This window comes from Manacus vitellinus, unplaced genomic scaffold (genome assembly GCF_001715985.3).
Source record: "Manacus vitellinus isolate BGI_N305 unplaced genomic scaffold, ASM171598v3 scaffold_14_pilon, whole genome shotgun sequence".
Taxonomy (NCBI): Eukaryota; Metazoa; Chordata; class Aves; order Passeriformes; family Pipridae; genus Manacus; species Manacus vitellinus.
In genome coordinates, this window is record NW_021939063.1 from 13,321,427 (window position 1) to 13,342,750 (window position 21,324).

The 21,324-nt window shown below is 35.7% G+C and overlaps 1 protein-coding gene across 9 annotated transcripts in view; it reads left to right on the plus strand.

Annotated features, from left to right (window-relative positions):
* Positions 1-21,324, plus strand: part of ERC2 (ELKS/RAB6-interacting/CAST family member 2) — a 424,893-nt gene that overhangs the window by 276,027 nt on the left and 127,542 nt on the right. For all 9 annotated transcript variants that reach the window (XR_001920133.2, XR_001920134.2, XR_001920135.2 and 6 more), the window contains one exon: positions 9,725-9,872. Coding sequence is in view for 1 of the 9 variants with exons in the window: in XM_018068536.2 (XP_017924025.1) it covers positions 9,725-9,872 (148 nt within the window). In the remaining 8 variants the exon portion in view is untranslated. The remainder of the gene's footprint in view (positions 1-9,724; positions 9,873-21,324) is intronic.

The following is a 21,324-nucleotide window of genomic DNA, read 5'->3' on the forward strand; positions in this document are numbered from 1 at the left end:
CACTGCCAAGAGAGTGCATTTTGTTAATCATAAGTATTCAGGCAGTTTTATTTATCAAAATTGCCTTCTAATATAGTGTAAAGATCAAGGCATACATTCTAATACATATTCATACTGGTTTCTATATTTTAATTCAAAGTAGAGTTGATAACTCTTTATGATATGTTTTCAGGTTCAGTTGATCTACGTTGGATTTATGAGCTTTGTTAAACATGTTCAAAGGCCAGCTCTTTGTAGCATTATGGAAATTAGAAGGAGGACCTTAAGTTACTTTTTTCAAAATCAGATCAATCTTTTTCTTAAATTTCCGATGGAAAGGGAGAAAATAGATTTTTATACATTTTTATTTGTGTGGATAATTTTGTTGATCAGCATTTATTAAAAGTTGAAAGAAAGCCCCACTCATTCTTTATCATAACCATCTACTTTGTAACTAATGGTTGTTTGGAATATATTGTCAACTCAAAATTAAGGACAGATTACAATTAACAAAAACTAATAAATGAAAAGGTTGGGTTTTTTTAATATTCTCTTTCTGCATCTCAGTTTTGTATGTCTTTAACTCAATTACTTTGAATTCCTTGTAAATTCATTAAAGCAGGAGTAACTCTTAATAGTAACTTTTTTTCCAAGCTTAAACCTTTATTTGGCAGTTCAAAAACATTACCAAGAACTATATTCTAAAGATCAAACCATTCCTCCTGCAAAGTACTTTTATCTTTGTCTTCTATAAACACAAAAAGCGGTGTTGAAGGATGAGGGGGCTGACAATGACAGATTACCTATAGTTTTGTTTTCCTGTTTAACTTAGGTGGACCCTGTGCAGTGCCATGTTGTGCTGTAACACAATCCCGTGCATTCACATCCCATTGTTCTTCTTCCCAGCAGTTCCCATTTCTGCACCACGTCGGGCTATCTCATAAAACAGGCAGAGGTATTTTAACCAAGTATGGGTGTCACTGCTATGGAGAATCGTGGGGAACAGTTCTAGTAAAAAGCTGCAAAACCCAGGAATAATTGTCATCTCCTAACTTATTCTGCTGTGCTTTGCAGGACTGTGATTTTTTTTTTTCCTCTGCATTTCTCACACAGTCTGAAGCTTGTTACATCTCCTCGTGTGTGAGCAGTGCTGCCTGTTTGAATGAAATGAGAGTGCAGTGGTCATTGAAGCATGATCTATGAAACTATGATGTAATTGCTTTCTCAGTGTCTTTTCTGAGGGATCTGTTTTACTTATCTGTCATTTTAAAAACATAAATTATCGAGACATCAGAAGTGCAATGTTATAGGGCTTGAAAAAGTTCCGAGAATTCAAAGGGCAGTTGAGTGCCTACTTCTTGCTTGAAAATTAGCCCCAAAAGTTGGGTGTGAAGTTCTTTCTTTGCCTTTTAAAATCTGGATTATTTTTGTTTGCTTAACAAGAGACCTCTATGCACATAGCAAATTGATGTTAAGGAGGAAAAAAGGGAATAATTTGCAATTGCGAATGTAAAGACAATACAGTTACTGGGAGATGTAAGTAGAGGTGTGATTATGGGAGTAATGAACTGTGGCAGGTAAACTGGAGGAAAAGGACAAATTGGTAAGGAAGCTGCTTTTTCAAGAAACTCTTACATGATTATTCAGAATCAGGTCCTCTCTTCTCCTTATTTCCATTTACTCTGAAATTTCACATTAGGCACAGATGCATCTTCCTGTTTCTTCTTGATTGTAGCCTAATGAAGATATACATGTAATTCAGGTGTAATATAGAGACTGTTTGTTTGTCTCACATAGTGTAAGCATTGACATTTCATCTTCACACCTGTTTCCAGCAGAAGACTTGATCAGACGGAAAATTCAAGGTTTGATACTCAGATAATATGAGGAAAAGTGCCTGGTGGGGTCAGAGTGGTGGACTGGGGTGTGTAAGAGCAGGCACCCCCTCTTTGTGTCCCACACTTAAGGGGGCAGTCCCCTCTGCTCCTTGGTGTGTTTGGGCTGTGGAGCATCAGTAGTTCTCTGTGTTTGCTGTTAAGGGAACCAGGACAACCCCTATTTCATGCTGGTTTTTTTCTTCTGGAAGTATTTCAGAAGAGTTTGTTCTTTGAATGCAGTGCAAAATAAATATTCATTCAAAAGAAGTAAGCTATAAATATCCTTTTGTAAAGCAATTGGAGAGATAAATTTTCTGTCAACCTCAAACATACAATTTTAGGATAATCTTTGAAAATCAATAGTGACTGAATTTACATGTCTGTGTCACAGTGCTAACTTAGACTTACAACTCTGTTGTTGAATATACAGATTTTAAATTTCATGTGTATGATCACTATGCCTTGTTTTTAAAGAAAAAGCTTTAAAATACCAATAATATTCTGAAGTTTATTTTCTGAGATGCATACACATCCATAATGGATTAACAGCATGTTTTAACAAACCATTTATTTGCTTTAGGAGTGACAGAGAGAAGCTGTTTCAAACAGGATCTCTCATCACCGTCTATCTCTAGTCACCTCCTACTGAACCTAAGGTTGAATACTGGGGGTCATGAGGGAAAGAAAACAATAATTAAAGGGAAAAAGTTGATTGAGCTGTTTTTTTTTTCTCCTGCAGTACGATTAGCATGTAAGAAGCTGGTTGAGTACTCTACTGTATATCATTAGTTCAAACATTTCTGACTTGATTTAACTTTAATAGTGACTTTTTAAGTTACATTTCTGTATTTTGTGGAGAACAGCTTAAGTAGTAAAGGCAGTAAAAGTTCTTCTTAGAAGGTCTTGTTTCTATAAATCTTAATCTTGGAATTCTGTTAGATTACAATTGGACTGTTTCTAAGAAATCACTCCACCTCCCAGAAAGTTGTCATGAGTTCTTTTATTAAAGCTCAAAAAATTATTCTTAGACTAACAGAGGTGGGGAGTAAGGCAGGAGTGTTTACAGAGCTCACTTCTAAATTGACTGTGATAAGTGGCAATGCAATGTATTATGATTAGAGGTTTCTGGGAGACTCTTTAAGAAGGTTAACTGCAAGGCAGCTCTCAAAAGAAAGCATTTATCTTATGGTCATCCTGCAGTGTTTTATACTACTGAGATTTTTTTGTGGGTGGTTGGAACCATTTTTTTGTGTTTTATTAGCTGTATCTTGAATGCCTCCTACAAGCTGAATGACAGCTTAGGGTTATTAAATCTGTTCTTAGTACATTTTTTTATCCTTAGTTAATCTTGACTAAATATATGCTAGTGAGCAACCCTTTTTTCTGAGTTGTTGCCCATATTTGTTAAAGAAATTATTCCATTTGACATTTGTTTAGGCTGAAGTTTGATAAAATACTGTATACAATATACTTTTTCAGTTTGGCATTCAATGGAGACTTTCATGGATTTATTTCTTCTTGCATTATCTTATCTTCCCTTCTAGTATGCTAAGACTTCCTTTTCATATTAAGTAATTTTTTTCACTCTAGGACAGATGCTTTCACAAATGCATACTCTGTGTCTGTATTGCTAGAGATCCATAAGATTGCATTTTTCAGGTGTTAGGTAATGTTTATAATTGAGTTGCTTTGATATCATCTACTTTCTCTAATCCTACGTATGGTACTTTTATTTAGTTCAGATTGTTCCTTAGCACTACTTCCAGTGACTTCACTAAAACATTTATTTTATTTTTTTGTTTGTCTAAAAGCCACCTCTGTTGTCAGATTAATAGTTGATCAATCCTCCAAGGAAAGGCATGTCTGTATTTCACTATCACTGAGGAATGGCCTACACAGTATAAAGTTATTCTTATGTGCAATTGTTATAATGGAATCTTTCACAGGAAACTGTATTGTTCCTTCTTACTGCAGATTTAGAAACTTAACTGTGAGAGGTCTTTCCTTCAGATTGTAGGAAGGTTGGCAAGCATATGATGGAAGCAGATAAAGCATGGCATTAACTCCAAGGACTACTGTCTTGAGACAGAATAAATCTTTTTTAAAACATTGAACCATTGGGTTGCTGGTAAAGTTGTGTCTTGCAGTAAGATCAACTATACCCAGGTCATTTCTAAGAGATATTTGCCTAAAATGCTCAAAAAGGCTTCCACTGTCAGTGGCCATCTTTCCTCAGCCTCTGGCACTCAGTTGCTATTGATACTTAGCCTGCCATTATCGTTATACCTTGGCTTGATATTAGGAGGGAAAACAACACAGCTTTCTTCTTCAATTTATGGACATTATTTCTTGTTCTGTGTGAATGAATATAGAAAAAAAAACTTCTATTATAATTTGACATAGCATTTTATGTTCTCTTTATGCTGTTGCCACTCATAGACTATTGTAGTTTTTCCCAACGTTTTCTTGTCAGTCATTTCTCTAACTGCTTCTTTCCACATTTTTCTTGGAGTGTTGGATTCATTATTTCAGTTCTTTCATGTAGATCAAAAGACTGACTTCTGCCTTGCAATCTATTTTTGTTTATACTTCTCAGTGTGATATTTGCCTTATTCACAACAGATCCTTAATATGGAGTTTCTCCTTAGTTTTCTAGACAGCGTCTTTGGTTTGTAATGACATTTTTATTCCTCTCTTCATGGCACTTGAAAATCCTCCCATTCTCAAGCCTCATTGAAATGTAATAAGTAGATTTTCTAGTCCATCATTCATGTAGTTAATGAAAACATTGCACAGACTGGAATCCTGAATGGTTTTGCATAGAATACAACTTGTGTAAATAAATTAATTCCTGCCCATTAGGAAGGGAGTGTTTCTTTTGTCTGTTATTTTGTATTTTAGTCTGAAGTGACATTAAGTATAGCAAAATATTTGTGCACATTTTCTTGGTACTTCTTACTGGGAACATTAGGATCTTAAGCCCAGCTCTCAGCTGTGACTGTTCCATTCACTGTCCTGTATTAAGGAGACTTGCATGAGGGAGTAGATTGCTGTGGTTGTTGTCAGTCTTTGCCAGGGAGAGAAGTTTAATTTCATCAGTTTTGCTTTTTCAGGGAAAAGTTCTCCCTCTCCTCTTTAGAAAGAGCAACATATTATAGTGGAGGATATGTAAGTGGAGAATTCTAGGAATGACTTTATGTAGTTCTGAGGAAAATGTACAGAATAATTAACAATGTGGAGCAAATGCTTTTAGGTTTAATTATGTATTTTTTTAGTCTGAGAGTTTACTTAATTTTACCCTGTAAAGTTAGAGTGATTTTTTTTTTGGTGTTAAAAGTACTACGCTGTTATTTGTATAACAGATTAGTTTGCCAAAAAAAGAGAGGAAAAACTACTAATAGCAAAAGGGATTACTCTTTATAAATATTACTGTTAAAGAATGTCATTTAATCCACTGCTCTAATAAATTATTTTAAAATGTATTTTATTGCCATAATTTATTAAACAATAAGGAGACATTTTGGCTGCAAATAGTGATAACATCTCTATAGAACTGTATTTGGATAGTAATTTTTTTTCCCTGACACAGTAGATAATTAGAAATTATAAATTATGCTTACACTCTTAGGCATGTTAGCTGGAGAATATGTTGGACTGTGTGTTGTTCTTGGTGCCAGTTCAGGTCTTGATTTTCAAAAATTCTTACACTGAAACACATGATGAGTTTCATTTTCTAGCAGCAAAGTAGAAGTGTATTACCCACCTGAGAGATTTAGAGGAAAACCTTGCCACCAGTTCACATTTTTGAATAAAGTTTACATCATGTTTGTGAGAAAATCATTGTCAGCTGCTTTGCTGGCATCTTAACCATATTGCTAATGGTCAGATAATGTCATTTCAAATGTTTCCTGCAAAACCGGTGATGTTATTTTTTTAGCAGGGTCACTGGATAGCTAAAATAAATTGCTGCTGTTCATGGTTTTGTTCTTCCATAGGAAACTTGAAGTGTGATGACAGGGTAGCTTGGCAATGTGGGTAAGATGTGGGTAGATGTGGGTAAACTCGTGGGCAATATGTGATAACTGGGATGTGATAATCTAGAGACCCCAGTCTGTCCTGAGAGGCAGTTTGATAAATGCTTGGATCCCTTCACTTACAATGCCTTACTAGCACGGGCAGGGTATTTTTCAACTTCTGTGTTCCAGAGACTTAGTGGAGGCTGGGTGCTAGCCCGTGCAGAAGTAAAGGACAACACTTCAGTTTGCTTAGGTGCTCTGTCACAACATCTTTGTCTTGTACTCTGAAAAATGTTAATAAGAACTGTTGGGTTTCTCTGTCTTCCTGCTGTACAGAAGTAGTTTAATAAGGATGTAAGCAACCAACGTGTGTCGTTTGGTAAGAGTCCACAGTCCTGCTTTGCTGAACTCCTGCTAACCCAGCTGCCTGGTTAAATGCCACTGGATTATATATTTGAGGTTATTACTGTTCAGATTATCCATGCTAATAGACACAGCTAATGTGCCGACATATCCCAGGAGTGTGTCTGTGCAGACAGGTGCAGGCTTGCTCTGCCCGCGCTCTGCAGGCTGTGTGTGAGCCAGTTCAGTCTGGAAGCCATCAGCACGTTGTGTGGCACGGTGCCCAAGCTAAAACACCTTGTCTCTTAGATAAATGAGGCTTTACAGCTTCTGGGCTGAAGCTGGCTCACATTTGGGTGGCTTCAGGAGTGCTGGCAGTGTGAGTTTGTAGTGATGTATTCGTCATTCCACGTTGCCCTGCAAGGATTTGAGTAGAAATCCCCATCCTTGCACTCTTGCATAGTTTTGTCTCAACGTGCACGGGTTTAAAGCCTCTCAGCTCCACTTAAATTAACTATAAAGATAAGAATTAAAAAATATATTGGCAATAATTTCGTGGGGGCCGGTTCAAACCCGTGTGTGCTGTGGGTTTGATTCAAATCTCAGAGTGTCTCAGAGGAGCACTCGTGGTGTCATATGACAGCAGCTATTTCACATGACTATGAACCGTTATTTCCTGGAAGTGTTTGATATGAGTCGTTATTTCCTGGAATTAAGTGTTTGGTTGCATGTTTTCCCAAGATAGGAAAATCCCCATCAGCTGAGAAGGTGCATGCTTGGCTCTGCAGAATTTTGTGGGTTTGGGACTGCAGAATCCAGAGTGCAGATTTTTCAAAGCCTGTTGGCTGGCTCTCCTGTCCCATGGAAGGTTTCACCTCATCTGCTACTTTAAAGTAGAGGTAGAGAGTGTTGTACGGTTGAGCAGTTGTGACCACAGGAATGTGTGATCATTTTGGCTGGCAATACAAAAAATATGGATGCAAGTGAATACTGTTATCAGATGTTGAAATGATACCAAATAATTTGATACCAAATATCATTTATTTGATAATAAATGATACCAAAGAAGTTCTGACTCTTCTTACTCACTAGTCAGGTTTGTGTTTTTGCTGCCAATTTTTGAGGCAGAGGAGAAGCAAACCTCAGAGAAGTAAAACTTCAGAATAGCTTCATAGAGTTTTCAACTTAATTTAAACCTTTCATTCTATTTTTGGCTTTTTACAGCTCTAATATGTGTTACTCCTAATTAAATAACTATATATCATTAAAAACCTCACAGATGGCAAGTATTCACTGTGAAATTTGCTATTAGAGAGCAGACATTATATTGGGTCTGGCGGGCATGGAGTTCTGACATAGCTTGAGTGAATCTAACTATATTTTAAAACCTTGGAATTTCTGAGATGTATATTTCTTTACCTGTGTTCATTGTAAGTGATTTGAGTTTGTGATGACTTGTTTACCTTCAGATACTAAATAAGTATATCTCTGCAATGATTATTATGGTATAAACAGATTTATTTATATTTTGCTGTTTACCTATTTTACAGCAATGACTACCATTATTTAAAGATTAGTATTTAATCCCACTGGGGTTAATTACAGACAGGGCAAATCTTTTCCCTGCATATCCTCAAAACCAGAGGAACGTTATGAAACCTATTTTCAATAATGTCCAAAATAATAACAAAATTGTTGCCTGATGCAAGTTAAAAGTAAGAAAATGTTTCTTGATGCAAGACCACTGGAACCTTGTCAGCACTTCTGACTAACCTTTCTCAGTAATTTTAATACAGAGTGCTATCAGAAGACTGTGGGGGAGCCAACCTAATCTTATTTGATTTGGAAAAACATATTTTATGTATATATACAATATGCTGTTTCTGTTTCTTTGGCTTTAAAGTAACAGAATACCTGTTGTTTCTGCCAGAGAATTTAGGTTAGGACATCTGACATCTGTGAGGGTGGTGAGGTCCTGGCACATGTTGCCCAGAGAAGCTGTGGCTGCCCCATCCCTGGAAGTGTTCAAGGCCAGCTTGGATGGGGCTCTAAGCAACCTAGGCTAGTGGAAGTTGCCCCTGATATTTTTTATGTATAATACTGGTTATTTAAAATAATTCATACCTATAATTTAAATTAGACTGTTGGAGTCTTATGGCATTTTCTTTTAAACATCATTTGACTGTGATTAGAATGAAGAGGACAGAATAATGAATGAGACTGTTAGAGTGTATGAATAAAATGCAACTGTTTACCTAAAATTGATCCATGTCGCATAACTTGGGGTAAAATAAATGGGTTGTTTTTCTTTGACTCCATCAGAAATATTGTCCTATAAATATTTACATTAATACATTAGGAACTTTAAAATAAAAGTGAAATAGCTTTCTTGACATTTTTGCTGGCAAGCAAAGGACTGTGAGAATTCCAAACTTTTAGCTCACCTTGACTGTATGAAGTTCATGAGCCATATTCATACATTTATTAGCAGTTGGAGCCTAAAGTTAATTTATGATTCATTTATCCATGTTTATTTTTTAATGATTGATCTTATATAGTTCTGGAAAAAAGGCATAGGCCATAACATATTCTGTTCTAAAAGCTATTTGATGCCTAAAGGTATTATATGCTTTTTCTTGGCTGATAAGTCATAGTCTGTCATTGAATGCATTGCAGAAGGTCAATATATTTTTTTATTTATGAAATTAAAGGACAGATTATGGCCTTACCAACACGAGCACTTTAGAGTTTAAGATACTGCAAGATCTGCGCATGTTGTAAAAATTACCCTTGTCATATGTCCTCACAAACTATTTATGCTTTGCCCCTGATATTCCTTGTGTAATCCTGTATGTTTCTGAGTGCTGTAAGATTCTGGTTGCTTTGTGAAGACTGAGGGTTCAAGATTGCAAAGGAAAAAACTTCTCATGAGCAAATAGATCAAGAAACTTATTTTCTAGATGTTCTATTTTACTTCTAGAAATATATTTTTGTGGTGACACCATGAAAAATAATAAATCCATAGGAAAACATTTAAATAAATATGAGGAAGATGTCCAGATATTTCTGCACTGAGGTTTCTAGGGTACAAAATTAACAGGATATTATAAACATATATTGGTTTTATTTGTTTTCATGACTTGTATAAATCACAAAAGATTTCTATAAGATGCTCTAGAATTTGGGAAAGTGAATTTAAAAAAATAAATATTAAAGATTTTTAAAAGTAAGAAGTTTCACAGAAATATTCTTAGATATATTGTAGTAAAATAGACTGAGATAAATATTTTATGAAGTGAATAATGGAAAATCTATAAAGAGAACTTCTTTGGCTAATCTGTTTATTTCATGATTTTGTTAGACTTGACAAGGTTTGCTATTTAGAGTGTTCAGAAGGTAGTTGATTGTCCTCCTAGAGACTGAAAGAAACATCTCACATGGTGAGATATAGTAGTATATGTTCTGTTTTAATGAGAATGTAACAATTTTAATTTTATTCTATTTTATCAGACAGGAAGCTTTGCTTGCTGCAATTAGTGAAAAAGATGCAAATATTGCCTTGCTTGAGCTGTCTGCTTCAAAGAAAAAGAAGACTCAAGATGAAGTAATGGCTCTTAAACGAGAGAAGGACAGATTAGTACATCAGTTAAAACAGCAGGTGGGCAGACATTAATTTTCATACTTTCATGGCAACAGAAAATTGGCATTATTTTCATTTGTACCTTTTTATTCTGACATCATGTTGGAAGTGTTCAAACCAGGTCTGGCATGTGACAACAGTTACAAAAGGTAGGAAGTGTTCAATGTAAGTGTTTATTGCTTTTCTGTAGTTGTTAGGTATTTAACTGCATGTTTGCTTGGCTCCTATTATATGCAGTCAATACATTTTCTCTTTTCCCTCATACTGTTTCCAGCCTTCTTAATTGTGTGAGAGAGGAGAGCAGATGCTCTTTGCATAAAGCAAGATCTGTCTGTTCTGTTGACTCTTTTTAACCTCCTTCTGTTCAGTTATTTGCTTATCTGTTGTCAAATAATTGTGTCTTCAGAAGGTTTCTGAGGGGTTATCTGGAAGTCATGATTATCCTTAAAATAAATTCTCAAATGACTAAAAGTCCCCCTGTCTTCAACACCATAAGTTATTTGAGGTTTGAATAAAAAAACACATAGTTAAAAAACCTCTAGAAACAGGTATCATAGCAAGCAAATTTATGTTCTTCTTTATTAATGAGGAAAATAACCATACTAGACACAGTACACTTGTACCAAACACAGTGCATAGGTTTCTTCTCTGCCTAGTTAAAATGTTTAAAACTGTGCATAGTGTGCAGTGGCTACTCCTCCTGATTTTTAGGAGATCTGTGGTCATAGACAGAAGAGGTACTGTAGGCAAGGGGGCAAAGGCTGTTCAGACAACCTGGATACTGAAGATCTGTGTGTATCATGTATGTTGTCAGTCACCTTTCCTCTTTCAGAATAGGTGAAAAAGACGAGAAAGTTAGTTTTTTTCAGACCATGTCTGCAGGTGTTGTATGTAATGTTTTCCATTGTGGGACATTACAGAATTCTGTGATTGTTGCTTGAGGAGGAGGAGAATACAGTCAGCAAAATCACTGAGGTCTCCTTAGCCTGTCACAGTAACCACCCTGCTGTCAGGCATTGTGCCACCCTGCAACTGAGCAAGCTGTGTTAATGATGTTTGGGACATATTGCACAGTCAATGTTATGATTCTTTATCCTCAGTCCTGCATCACATGCTGTAGAACTCCATGCACTCAGTGACAGAAAGCTAAGGAAAACCCCTGCTGCTGTGCTAAATTCCCAATAGCTCTGATCTCGTGTGTCTAATTCTTACAGCTTTTTCCCACAGGTTTAAAAAAATAGGAAACAACCCCTGAGCATCAGTTTCTCATCCAATCCTGATGCTGACTTCAGCTCAGATATTCCAACTAGGTACCTGTGTTCCAGCCACGATGCAGTCATGTCTCAGGTCAGGCAGCTGACCAGGAGACATTTCACCCAAAATTTATATGCTAAGTAGGTAGATGTGCTTCATACTTTTTAACACTTCATCCACTTGTGCTGCACCAGAGCAGGTGAGGTTAAGTTCCAAATAATTTTAGGGATTTTTGATTTGTTTTGCTTTGGAAAAAAGAAGACAGTTACTTTCTTTTTTACATATCTTCTTTTTTCACCTTCGTCTCATGTTACTCAAGAGTAAATGAATACACCACTTTACCATGTTCATGGATATTACCTGCCATGGATATTTTTAAAATGTTTATCAGACACTTGGGCAACTGTTTTGTTGTTGTTTTGGGGTTTGTTTGGCTTTGTACCTTTAAGGTACTGCTGAAGAGTGATCAAAACATTCATAACTTTCTTCAGACAGAGTTGAGGAACAGCAGAAGAAGATTGCTATAGAGACATTGTTTTGGGTAACTTCAGTTAGAATTGTAACCAAATACTTCAAATACCTCCATTATTTATAGTGATAAAGATCTTCAGTAAAGCTATTTAACTAGATTAAATTGATGCCAAAATAATCTCCCTGTTATCTCAGACACCACAAAAAAAGAGACACCAGGAACAGGAATGTGGTTTAACTGGGTCACCACTTTATTACACTTACGAATTATCTGATAATAGAGGTTGTAGACATCACTCATACTTCTTTAATCCCTTTGGGAAGAACCACTGTCAACCCCCAAAGCTTTTACATGTGCATCCAACACAAAGGCTTGTTACTGCAATTCTTCCTTGCTGTGATTGTACTCGGCCAGGGGGGAAGTGACAGATTCCACACTGTGTGATATAACCACCCAGTTCCTCAGTTTCTTTGAGATGTGCTGACTCTCATCTATTTCTGATGCACTAGAATTCAGTGAATGATCAGCTGCAGTATCAATTTTTTTTGCTTTCCACAGGTGTTACACTGCTAAAAGAGACAAAAAAAGAAAGCCATATTTCTCCATCCTAATGTGATCAACAAAGGAGAAATATTTATAGATATTAGAAGATGACTCACTAGATAATTGTAAACATTAGACCCCTAAATCCATCCCTGTTTTATACTGTAGGAGGAATTTTTGCTTTGAGAGGCAAAATAAGATTATAAAAATCTATATTCCTCTTATATATATCCACAATGTGTTGCAGACCAGCTCTTCCTTTCTCCATCAGCATCTGCAATTGAGACATTTATTCTGATGCACGTATAACCCAGAGGAAATCCCATTATTGGTTTGCACATCAAATAATGTGTCTCCTGAACGTAAAAGTTACTGTTATATCTGTTCTTTTCAAAGATTGGTCATTTCAGTAAAGAAGCAATAATTTGAAATTAGACTTTAGTGAAAATGAGCTATGCCATTTGAAATAGAACATATTATTTCAATCAAGTTTATTTTGTGATTTTTATAAACAAGTGTATCACTGCATCATCATATGTCAGATGGATTTGCTTTTTGTTTTGTTTGCAGCTTGGGGAGTTTCTATCTCAGAAACCCTGAGTCACTGTTTCTGCTGCTGTCTCTTTCAGTGGCATCTTAGACTTTGTTGATAAACTTCAGTTCCATATTTTTCGCAATTTCAAATGTTGCTGTACTGTGGACAATTGCAATAGGAAATACCCACAAAAGCACATTATATACGAAGCCTAGGATGCTGCTTTACTACTATTATTGAAGTGTTGGCTTCAGTGTCCAAGGTAGGATTGCTGTAGCTTGCAAAGTCCCCTGCTGATACAAAAAAGTAAGTACAAAGGGATTTCCTTGAGAGCTACAAAGGCTGTTACTTGAGAGAGAGAAGGACAGGTATGTATGTGAATTTATCAGAATCCAAGACTTCTGATTATATCCATGAAACACCCAGGAATATCCTCTTTGAGGACTAAGAAGGGAAGTCAATGTCTTCCCCTGGAAAATAGTGTTGATGGAAGTATATTTCCCAGAATCAGAATGAGAAACATGAATACTTTTCCTTGATACTCAGTGCCCAGGAGAGAGCCAACTACTGCTCTTTCCCCTGACTCTGATGAGATGGGGTAGGGTTGCAATTTAGAAGAAGGGTTATGGAATTTTAGTGGATGTAGTTTGTAACACAGGTGCTTACCTAGTTGGAACATCAAAATGCCTTCAAATTCTTGTACTTCCTGCTCAGAAAGGTCTGACTCACCCAAGGTCATTGTAGGCATCCAGAGAGCTAGGGCACAGTGTGTAGTGATGTCTTAAAGGTTCAGGAGGTCAGTTCTGTTAAACTCAATGAAGTAACCCAAAGTATTGAGGTTCCTCATAGAATTTTAGTGTTGGATGAAGGCCAGGAGGTTTCTGTCTCTGCACTGTGATGTATCACAGACTGGTCTGAGATCGACTGGCCAAATGCACACAGAGCTGCTCCTGCCACAGACTTGCATTGAGAAAAACTCCTCTGGCCCATCATAGTCCATTCTGCATTTCAACTGGAAGCTTCTTGGCTGTCCAAAAGCTTCCTTAGGGTTGCTTCAGAAGTATGTTAGCCTTGTGCCACAGGCCATGAGCTTGAAAAATTCCATGAAAGGAAGAAAAGTACCAAGGGTTTTTCAATATCTAGGAGTAACAGGCTATTTTCTGAACAGGCCCCATTCTGGTAAAGATAAAACAAATACAGTGTATTGCCTGCTTAGGCATGAATATTCATCTTAGTGTATCCATGACATAAACTTGATGCTATTTAATGTCTTTTATTTTTCATGTGGGTTGTCTTGCACCAGTGCAATGAGTTATTACTCAGTTTGGAGGCCAAGTATTTACTTCCCAAGGGTATATCCCACCCCCCACCCCAGCCCTGGTCCCCAGCTCAAAAATACACCTTTATCCTTTTCTTTTTAATTAATCGATTTTTTTTTTTGGTCATAAAATGTCAGTGCTTTTCACATTGACAAAGGTACTGATCTCCATTTTTCAGCAGTGCCTGCAGACTGACAAAAGGCAGCCTAAGAGTAATCTAAACTGAAATAGAATGAAACCAGAAATAGAATGTGTTCAAAAAAAGAAAGTTTAAAAAAAGTCTCAGTTGCAAATTTCAGGCTTTTTTCCTTTTTTTTTTTATATAGTTTGTGGCTTAGATAATGCTCCTAGCACCAAATATGTCATTGAATTCCCTTATCCAATTTTTCTGCTTTAGTTTTCTGGCCTTTGGGATTATCAAACACATTGTAAACTACTATCAGGACATTGATTTTGAAGTAATTTGTTACAATTTTTACACTGCAAAAGAAAAAAGAGGCATCTTAGAGAAAGGAAATATAGTGCCTTTGTAAGGAAATGAGAACTAGGATTTATTTTAAATAAAGCTAGAGATAGACATATGTCTAAAGATTAAAATGTTATTTATGTGAATGAGTTGAGCCATATTTTTACGGATTGTGACTGTGTGAGTGTAAGTAAAACTTCTGTTATTTCTAAACTGGAAGAAGATAATTGTTTTTATCTCAAGTGCTGGCTTACTTTTGCAGGTTTCTCACATTATATTTTGATAACCTAGGAAAATTATTTCTATCACAGTGTATCCAGCTGTAACATTAGTAGTAATAATACTGACCTCTGTGTTGCAAACACATTCCCATAAGAAACAAACATATTTAATTGTCATGATTTAAATACAATTTAGCAGCTGCAATCTGTCAGTTAAATATTTATCGTTTACTGCTTTAAATAAATGGCAAGCATAGTAATGCACTCCCAGCAAAGCAACCACTGGAATTGCTTTGATTCATACACCAAATGCTGTGTTTTGAGAGCCATAGAACTTTGTAGTAGGCTTTTAAGAAGCTTTCAGAAATACAGCATTAAACAAAATCACCATGTGGGCTTGGCTGAGTGATTACATAATATGTATAATCACCCTGGCCAAGATTCCTTTTGAGAATTCTGAGACAGCTATTTTTAGAGAAATTTGTATAGTGATGCAATTCTTCATGAAATAATTAGCTTAAAGCTCATTTTTAGAACGTCTCAAGAGATTTTGGTAAGAGCAGAAGACACTGCTAAGTTACTGATTCATTCTGAACTTGGATACTGCGAGCAAATTTCCCAGTTGTCTCTTTTCACTTTTAGGATATAGAGCCAAAAATGTAAGTGGAGTTGGCCAAAGTGCAAGGTCTTCTAACTCCTTGAGAGCATTTTATTTTTCTTCTCAAAACATGAAATTAGAAACCTTTCCAGCGTTTTCAGGACTGCAGGTGTACAGAATACTCTGGCCAGAGGCAAAGCTGGTGTTTGGCAGTCTTCTCCAGTCTGTTAGTTCACTGCTCTATATTTCATCATATGAATATATTGCTAGTGAAACAAAAAGGGTGAGAAACAATCCAGGAATTTAAAAAATGCGTGTAAGCACAGTTTCTCAGCAAACTAACAACTCACAATATTTTCTCCTGCCTGCAATATGCAGAACTATTTCTTGCCAGTTACCATGTAAATATTTTAAAGAACTTTTTCAGCAGCAAAGGAATAAAATGGAATAGAAGGGCAAAATGTTGCATTACATATACTATTCTAGTTAGGTACATCAGAAATAGTACTACTGTGATATTATGGTGCTGATATCAAAGCTTCAAGAATAACAAAATACCCCACGTTGTATTTTCCCTGATAGATTAATTCAGCTGTATTGCACTGTGTATTTTATGATATTGAAAGTGTTTATATTACTGTATGAGAAAAAGGATATGATAAGAAGTTGTTGTGATTTGTGATTATTCTGGCAGCCCAAAACATTGTTCTGCAACACTGTGAATGAATTAATTGTATTTAAGCTCTCTATATGTTTAGCAAGGGTGGGAACAAAAGTCTTGCAATGCTTTCTTATGGTGTCTGTAGACATTATCATCTGTAGCACTTGGGATCAGCAGCACTGTCCTGCTATTGTGTTGGTTCCTAATCATTATTGTTTAAATTTCTGATGTTGTTAAACCAAGTTAATCTTTTTGATTGCTTTGAATTTTACAGATGACAGTATTATAGGAACACATTGTTATTCTTGTTGTTATTATTATTATTTACACATATCTACTTCAGAAAACTTTATGGTAGAGTTGAATCTAAGTATTACTGCACAGCAAATAGAACCTGTGGTGTGAAGCCATTCACATGGGTACTTCAGACAGAATTGACCACTGTGCTGATTTTTCTCCTCTTCTGTTTATACTGTTTATTATCACTCATAATACTGGTCTTGCTCAAGCTTTAAGTGACTTTGTACACAAGAGTAATCTGAGACCCTTAAGTTTTAGCTTTATTTTTGTTATGCTTATGCTACTCAAGTTCTTTGTTTATTTTGGACAGGTAAGAAAAGATGTGCTAATAACTTCATATATTGAACTCATATGAAGATAATCAGTCTGGTAATTTTTTCTTTGAAAGTTCTCAGAAATCATAGTAAAATGGCTATTACTCTCTGATTTTAAATGTGGGTGTTTGGATCCCATTTATGTCAATACAAGCAGCCCATGAGTTCAGTGGCCTTATAGATGTGAAAAAGAAATATACTAAAAATCCTTTTAGTATATGCTTTTCTATCGATTAGAAATATAATAATATTACATTATATAATAGATATAATTAGGAATATTTATGCGTGTCTTAACATTGGGGTTTATTGTCTTAATTTTTAACCTGAGTTTTGAATCTGTATTTTTGAATGCGAGTCATTACAGTCTTTACAATTGAATTACATCTTGATTTTGCCAAGTACAAGCAGCTTAGATATAAACCCAGTGCAGACAATCACTCACTGTAGGGGTGAAAGGGCAGAATGGCACTTCCTATAGTTTAATGCAGCAGGCTCCATATGGCAAAGGTAGGAAAGAGGATGTGTGTGTGTAGCTAACAGTCCTTTCCTAAACAAACTATTCAAAAGACATATTCTGTCTTGGAAAAATACTGAAAATGTTGGCAGTGCTCACTTAGCACTTTTCATGTATTCTGAGTAAGATTTGACAATTTATGCTATAACAATTGAAGGACTGGAGTCATAGTTAGATATGGCATCACTTTTTCCTCATGCTCTCAGGAATCCAGATTCTTTTGGGTGGTATTTTCACACAAATATTTTCCAATAAGAGGGGCTTTTTTTGCCTTATAGCCTATAGCAGTCAGCCCCTGAAGGCACCACAGGCTTGGTACATAAATCCTTTCCTGCTTTAAAATCCATTTCTGTTTGAAAAACACTCTGAAGAGAGGACATTCTTGAAGAATCTGTATCAGAGCTTAAGCATGGCCATGTCTCCTGGCAGCCTTTTTCACTGGTGATAATCTCATTGCAAACTTATCCTAGACCTTCTCAATAGCTATATTGTCATAATGCCCTTTGTTCAGACAAGTGGTTGAACTCCACTGAGATTGAAAATCTTAGATGGAAGAAGTGGGTAATGCAGATATCAAGTAATGTATATATTAACACTGGAACTTTTTAAATTTTGGATCTGGCTTACTTGGTAGGTAAAAATTGGTATTGAGTATCTCAAATAAGGACAGTGAATATCTCCATTATAATGGTTTTGCTTCAGGAGACATTTTTGAAACAAATCCTTAAGTTCTACTACAATATACCCCATGATATTAAGGCTAAATATAGTTGAACACTTGATCTCAAATATAGTGCTAAGTAACCAGTTATTAAAAAAAAATATCGTAAGTATTGGGTGTCAGATTTTTCTGCTGCTGTAATGGTGGATAAAGCTTGTAACTTCTACAAACTAGCATAAAAAGGAAATTAGTTTTAAGTAAAGTGTCTCTATAGAGCATATCAAGACAGTGGTGTGGTGTTATCTCCATTTCAGTCTATATTCCTATATACCATCCATGTGTTGAAATTTATGTTCTATTTATCAATTTTTATTGCATGTAATGGAAGAAATGCAGTATTTGCAACTTAAGATATATTTTGTATATGATACAAATGAGAGACCTGGGCTTGGTACTGAAATTGCAAAAATTGCAGCTGAAATGAACAATTCAGACACTAAAAATGCTAAAAAAGCAACCAGTGCTGCTAACCTGAGATTTGCAGTTTCAAAGGTTTTATTTAGCTGCTGAAGTTTCTGATTCATGTCTGGTTTAAAATAATTATTATGGGGAAGTATCTTTTTAATGAGTTATTTCCTGTTGTAAAGGGGAAAAAAAAAAGAACTTGACTTCTTCCGTTGCTTGTCTGCATTTAGTGGGACCTGGCCTGAGATGTCCTCAGGCAGCTACTGTTTCAGAGCTTTAATTATGCTTTTTAACCCACTTCTTTGTGTCTATGTTCTTACATACTTCTGTGTAATTACCAAGTTTAGTAGTAGGACTGAGACAAATACCTTAAGCATGACTTTAGCCCGTACATTACTGAGTATACTGTATTATTAAAGATATTTCCTGCGCTTCAAGCCATACTTTTAGTTCACAGAACTTTAACATGCTTGAAAAACACAAACTCTAAATGCAGAAAATGCAGCTAAAAAGTCACGGACCATGTTCATATCAACATAAGTTTGTTTAATCACAAGTGTCAGGAAAGTTGAAATTTGGCCTTAGTGCTTTAGAAAGGTGTCTTGGCACTTGGAACTGCTGCCTGTCTCCGTCTGCCAAGTGTCCAATATCCCTGCTGGTGTGTTTGTGAGATTATTGTCCCTCAGCTGGTGAAGAGGGAGACTTACTGTGAGCTTTAACTTCTTACAGGGTAAGCCAGGTACATTTTGTAATCTTGCAAAGCAACAAGTGTAATGGTTGTTCATATCAGTTAGTATTCTAATTAAAAAAATTGAAATATCTGTAAAGCTTCTGTGCTCATGTTCAACACTAAATTATCAGATCCAAGTCTTTGAAAAGATCTACATTGGAAACTGCCTTGCACTGCTGCACAGGAGTCAGTGTCTAATTTGACAAGCAATTGATTTTGTGTTTCACCTGTGAGGAATGTTGGATTTAATGAAAACTTGGAAAATACTCAGTACCATTTCTGAATCCCTATTCTCTGTCCTGTGAGGGCAGACAGAGGCTGAAGGTCAAGTGTTCTGATTACATCCATGTTACAGATGATAAGAATTGTGAGATTTTAATGTAAAAACATCATGTGAATTAAGTTTAGTATATAACTAAATATAGATGTGAAAAAAGAAAAAATTATATACTTTCTCAGCATAAAACCTTTACTGTGTTCCTTATATCATGTGGAACAGTCTAATCATTAATGTGGTAAAAAATAAAAAGAGTTAAATGCCAAGTAGCCAAACTTTTCTCCAGTAAGTTGTCATGCACACTTTCAGCCTGCATGCATCCTGTCTCTCACACTTTCCAAGACAAGTCATACATTATAACAGGAAAAGAAAAACATGCTTATTAGCCCATTTGGAATTTTAGCAGGGAAAAATTTGTGTTCTTCAATGGAGGCAGGAAACAAAGCAGCAAACCCCATGTTAAAATGTAGTTAAGAGTAAGAATGTAAGACCAGATTACATTACAGGGATGTTATAAAAAGAAAAAACATAATTAAAGCACTCAGTAAAACATAAGTCTACCCCATGGTGATGCATTTCAACACCCATACAGTTATGATTATGATAGTTATTTAGCATTTGAAGTTCCTGCTTGGTTAACACACTGTAATGTTTTCAGTTACTGATGAGTACTTGCAAACTTAGAGTCTTCATTACTTCATTTTTTTTCTATTGGAATTTTCTTGGTGTCTAAAAGCTCACTGCATAAGCAACAAAAAAGCCTGAAATGAATATTACTGTATGTTTCTAAACACTGAAGACAAAAGTACGATTTATTCTGGAAATAATTAGCGTGATGTTGTTATTATCATGCTGTTAAAAGTGATCTGGATAATTAGGGTAAAGTAATACAATCTCTAGAATACTCTAAAAGATACTGAAGTCCACTTCTTCCATGCAGCTCTGATATTGGCAAAAGATCCTTCAGAGCAATAACTGATTAACAGATCTTTTGGCTTGTGGAGAAACAACACTTCTGTCAAAACCATACTTGGTGGGTATGTTTTAACAATTTGTCTCAAGAAGTGTGCTCCCATTAAAAAGAGAGCAGTCTCAAGGTTTGGCTTTTTAACAGTAACAGCCTTAGAATATTCCTTTCTACTTCAGCTAGGTAATTAGTGAACCAGTGCCCCAAAATCCCTAAGTATATCAAGAAGTTAAAAAAAATTTAAACTGGAACGTTGTGGAGGAATCTCTCTTAAGTCTCTTCTCTAGGTGGCAAATTAATCTCACTATTTGGCTTATTATCAAATCACTTATGTGGGGTGCAGGTATCTCTATAAACTCGAGATGCAGCAGTAGAAATTATAAGAAATTCTTCCCTTGTCTTCCGATGATAACAGTTTTCAAAGAATGTGTAAAAATATTGTTCTAACATGAAAACTGATTTTATTTGTAGAGAGTGAGTACGGAGCTGACTTAGTTGGCAAACATTTTGTTAACTCTCAGTTAATGGAATTCAAGTCTGAAGCACTGGATTCATACTGGAAAACCAATTGCAGTTGCACATGTTTTCATTAAATCCAGGTTAACGTACTAAATTTATGCAACTTCTGGATAAACTTGTTCAACTATATGGTGTTTCACTATATGTGAAACACACAGTTTTTTAGACAATTACCTTTTTGTGTTTTCTAAGATATTGTCTTAGGAGAAAAAAAAAGCTCAGATAAAATAATTTATTATTAAAAATCATGAATGTTAGAACTAAAGCCTGCCACATGAAGTTCTCAGAGTGTTTTGTGGAAAGAGTAGAATGTTTATTTTCAAACAGTGAGATTGCAAGACACAGAGTTTCTGTGTCATTGAACAAAAGAGGCAATTGCAGAATCAATTGCAGAAGGTGGGGCTCCAGATTTTAAATTCTGTGCTTTAACAATTAGACCTCAGGATAGCTCCAGGATAGCTTGCAGGCCTCCTTCTCCAGTTATGTAGGGAAAAATCCTACTCTATTGAAAGTGAATATTCTAGAAATATTTCAAATTCCATTTAGTGAAGAGAGATTGAGAAGAAAATCCAAAGGAAAGTAATAGCTATTGAATTGTATTACACCTATATCCCAGAGCAACAGATCTTACTATTTTTCCTCATTTGAACC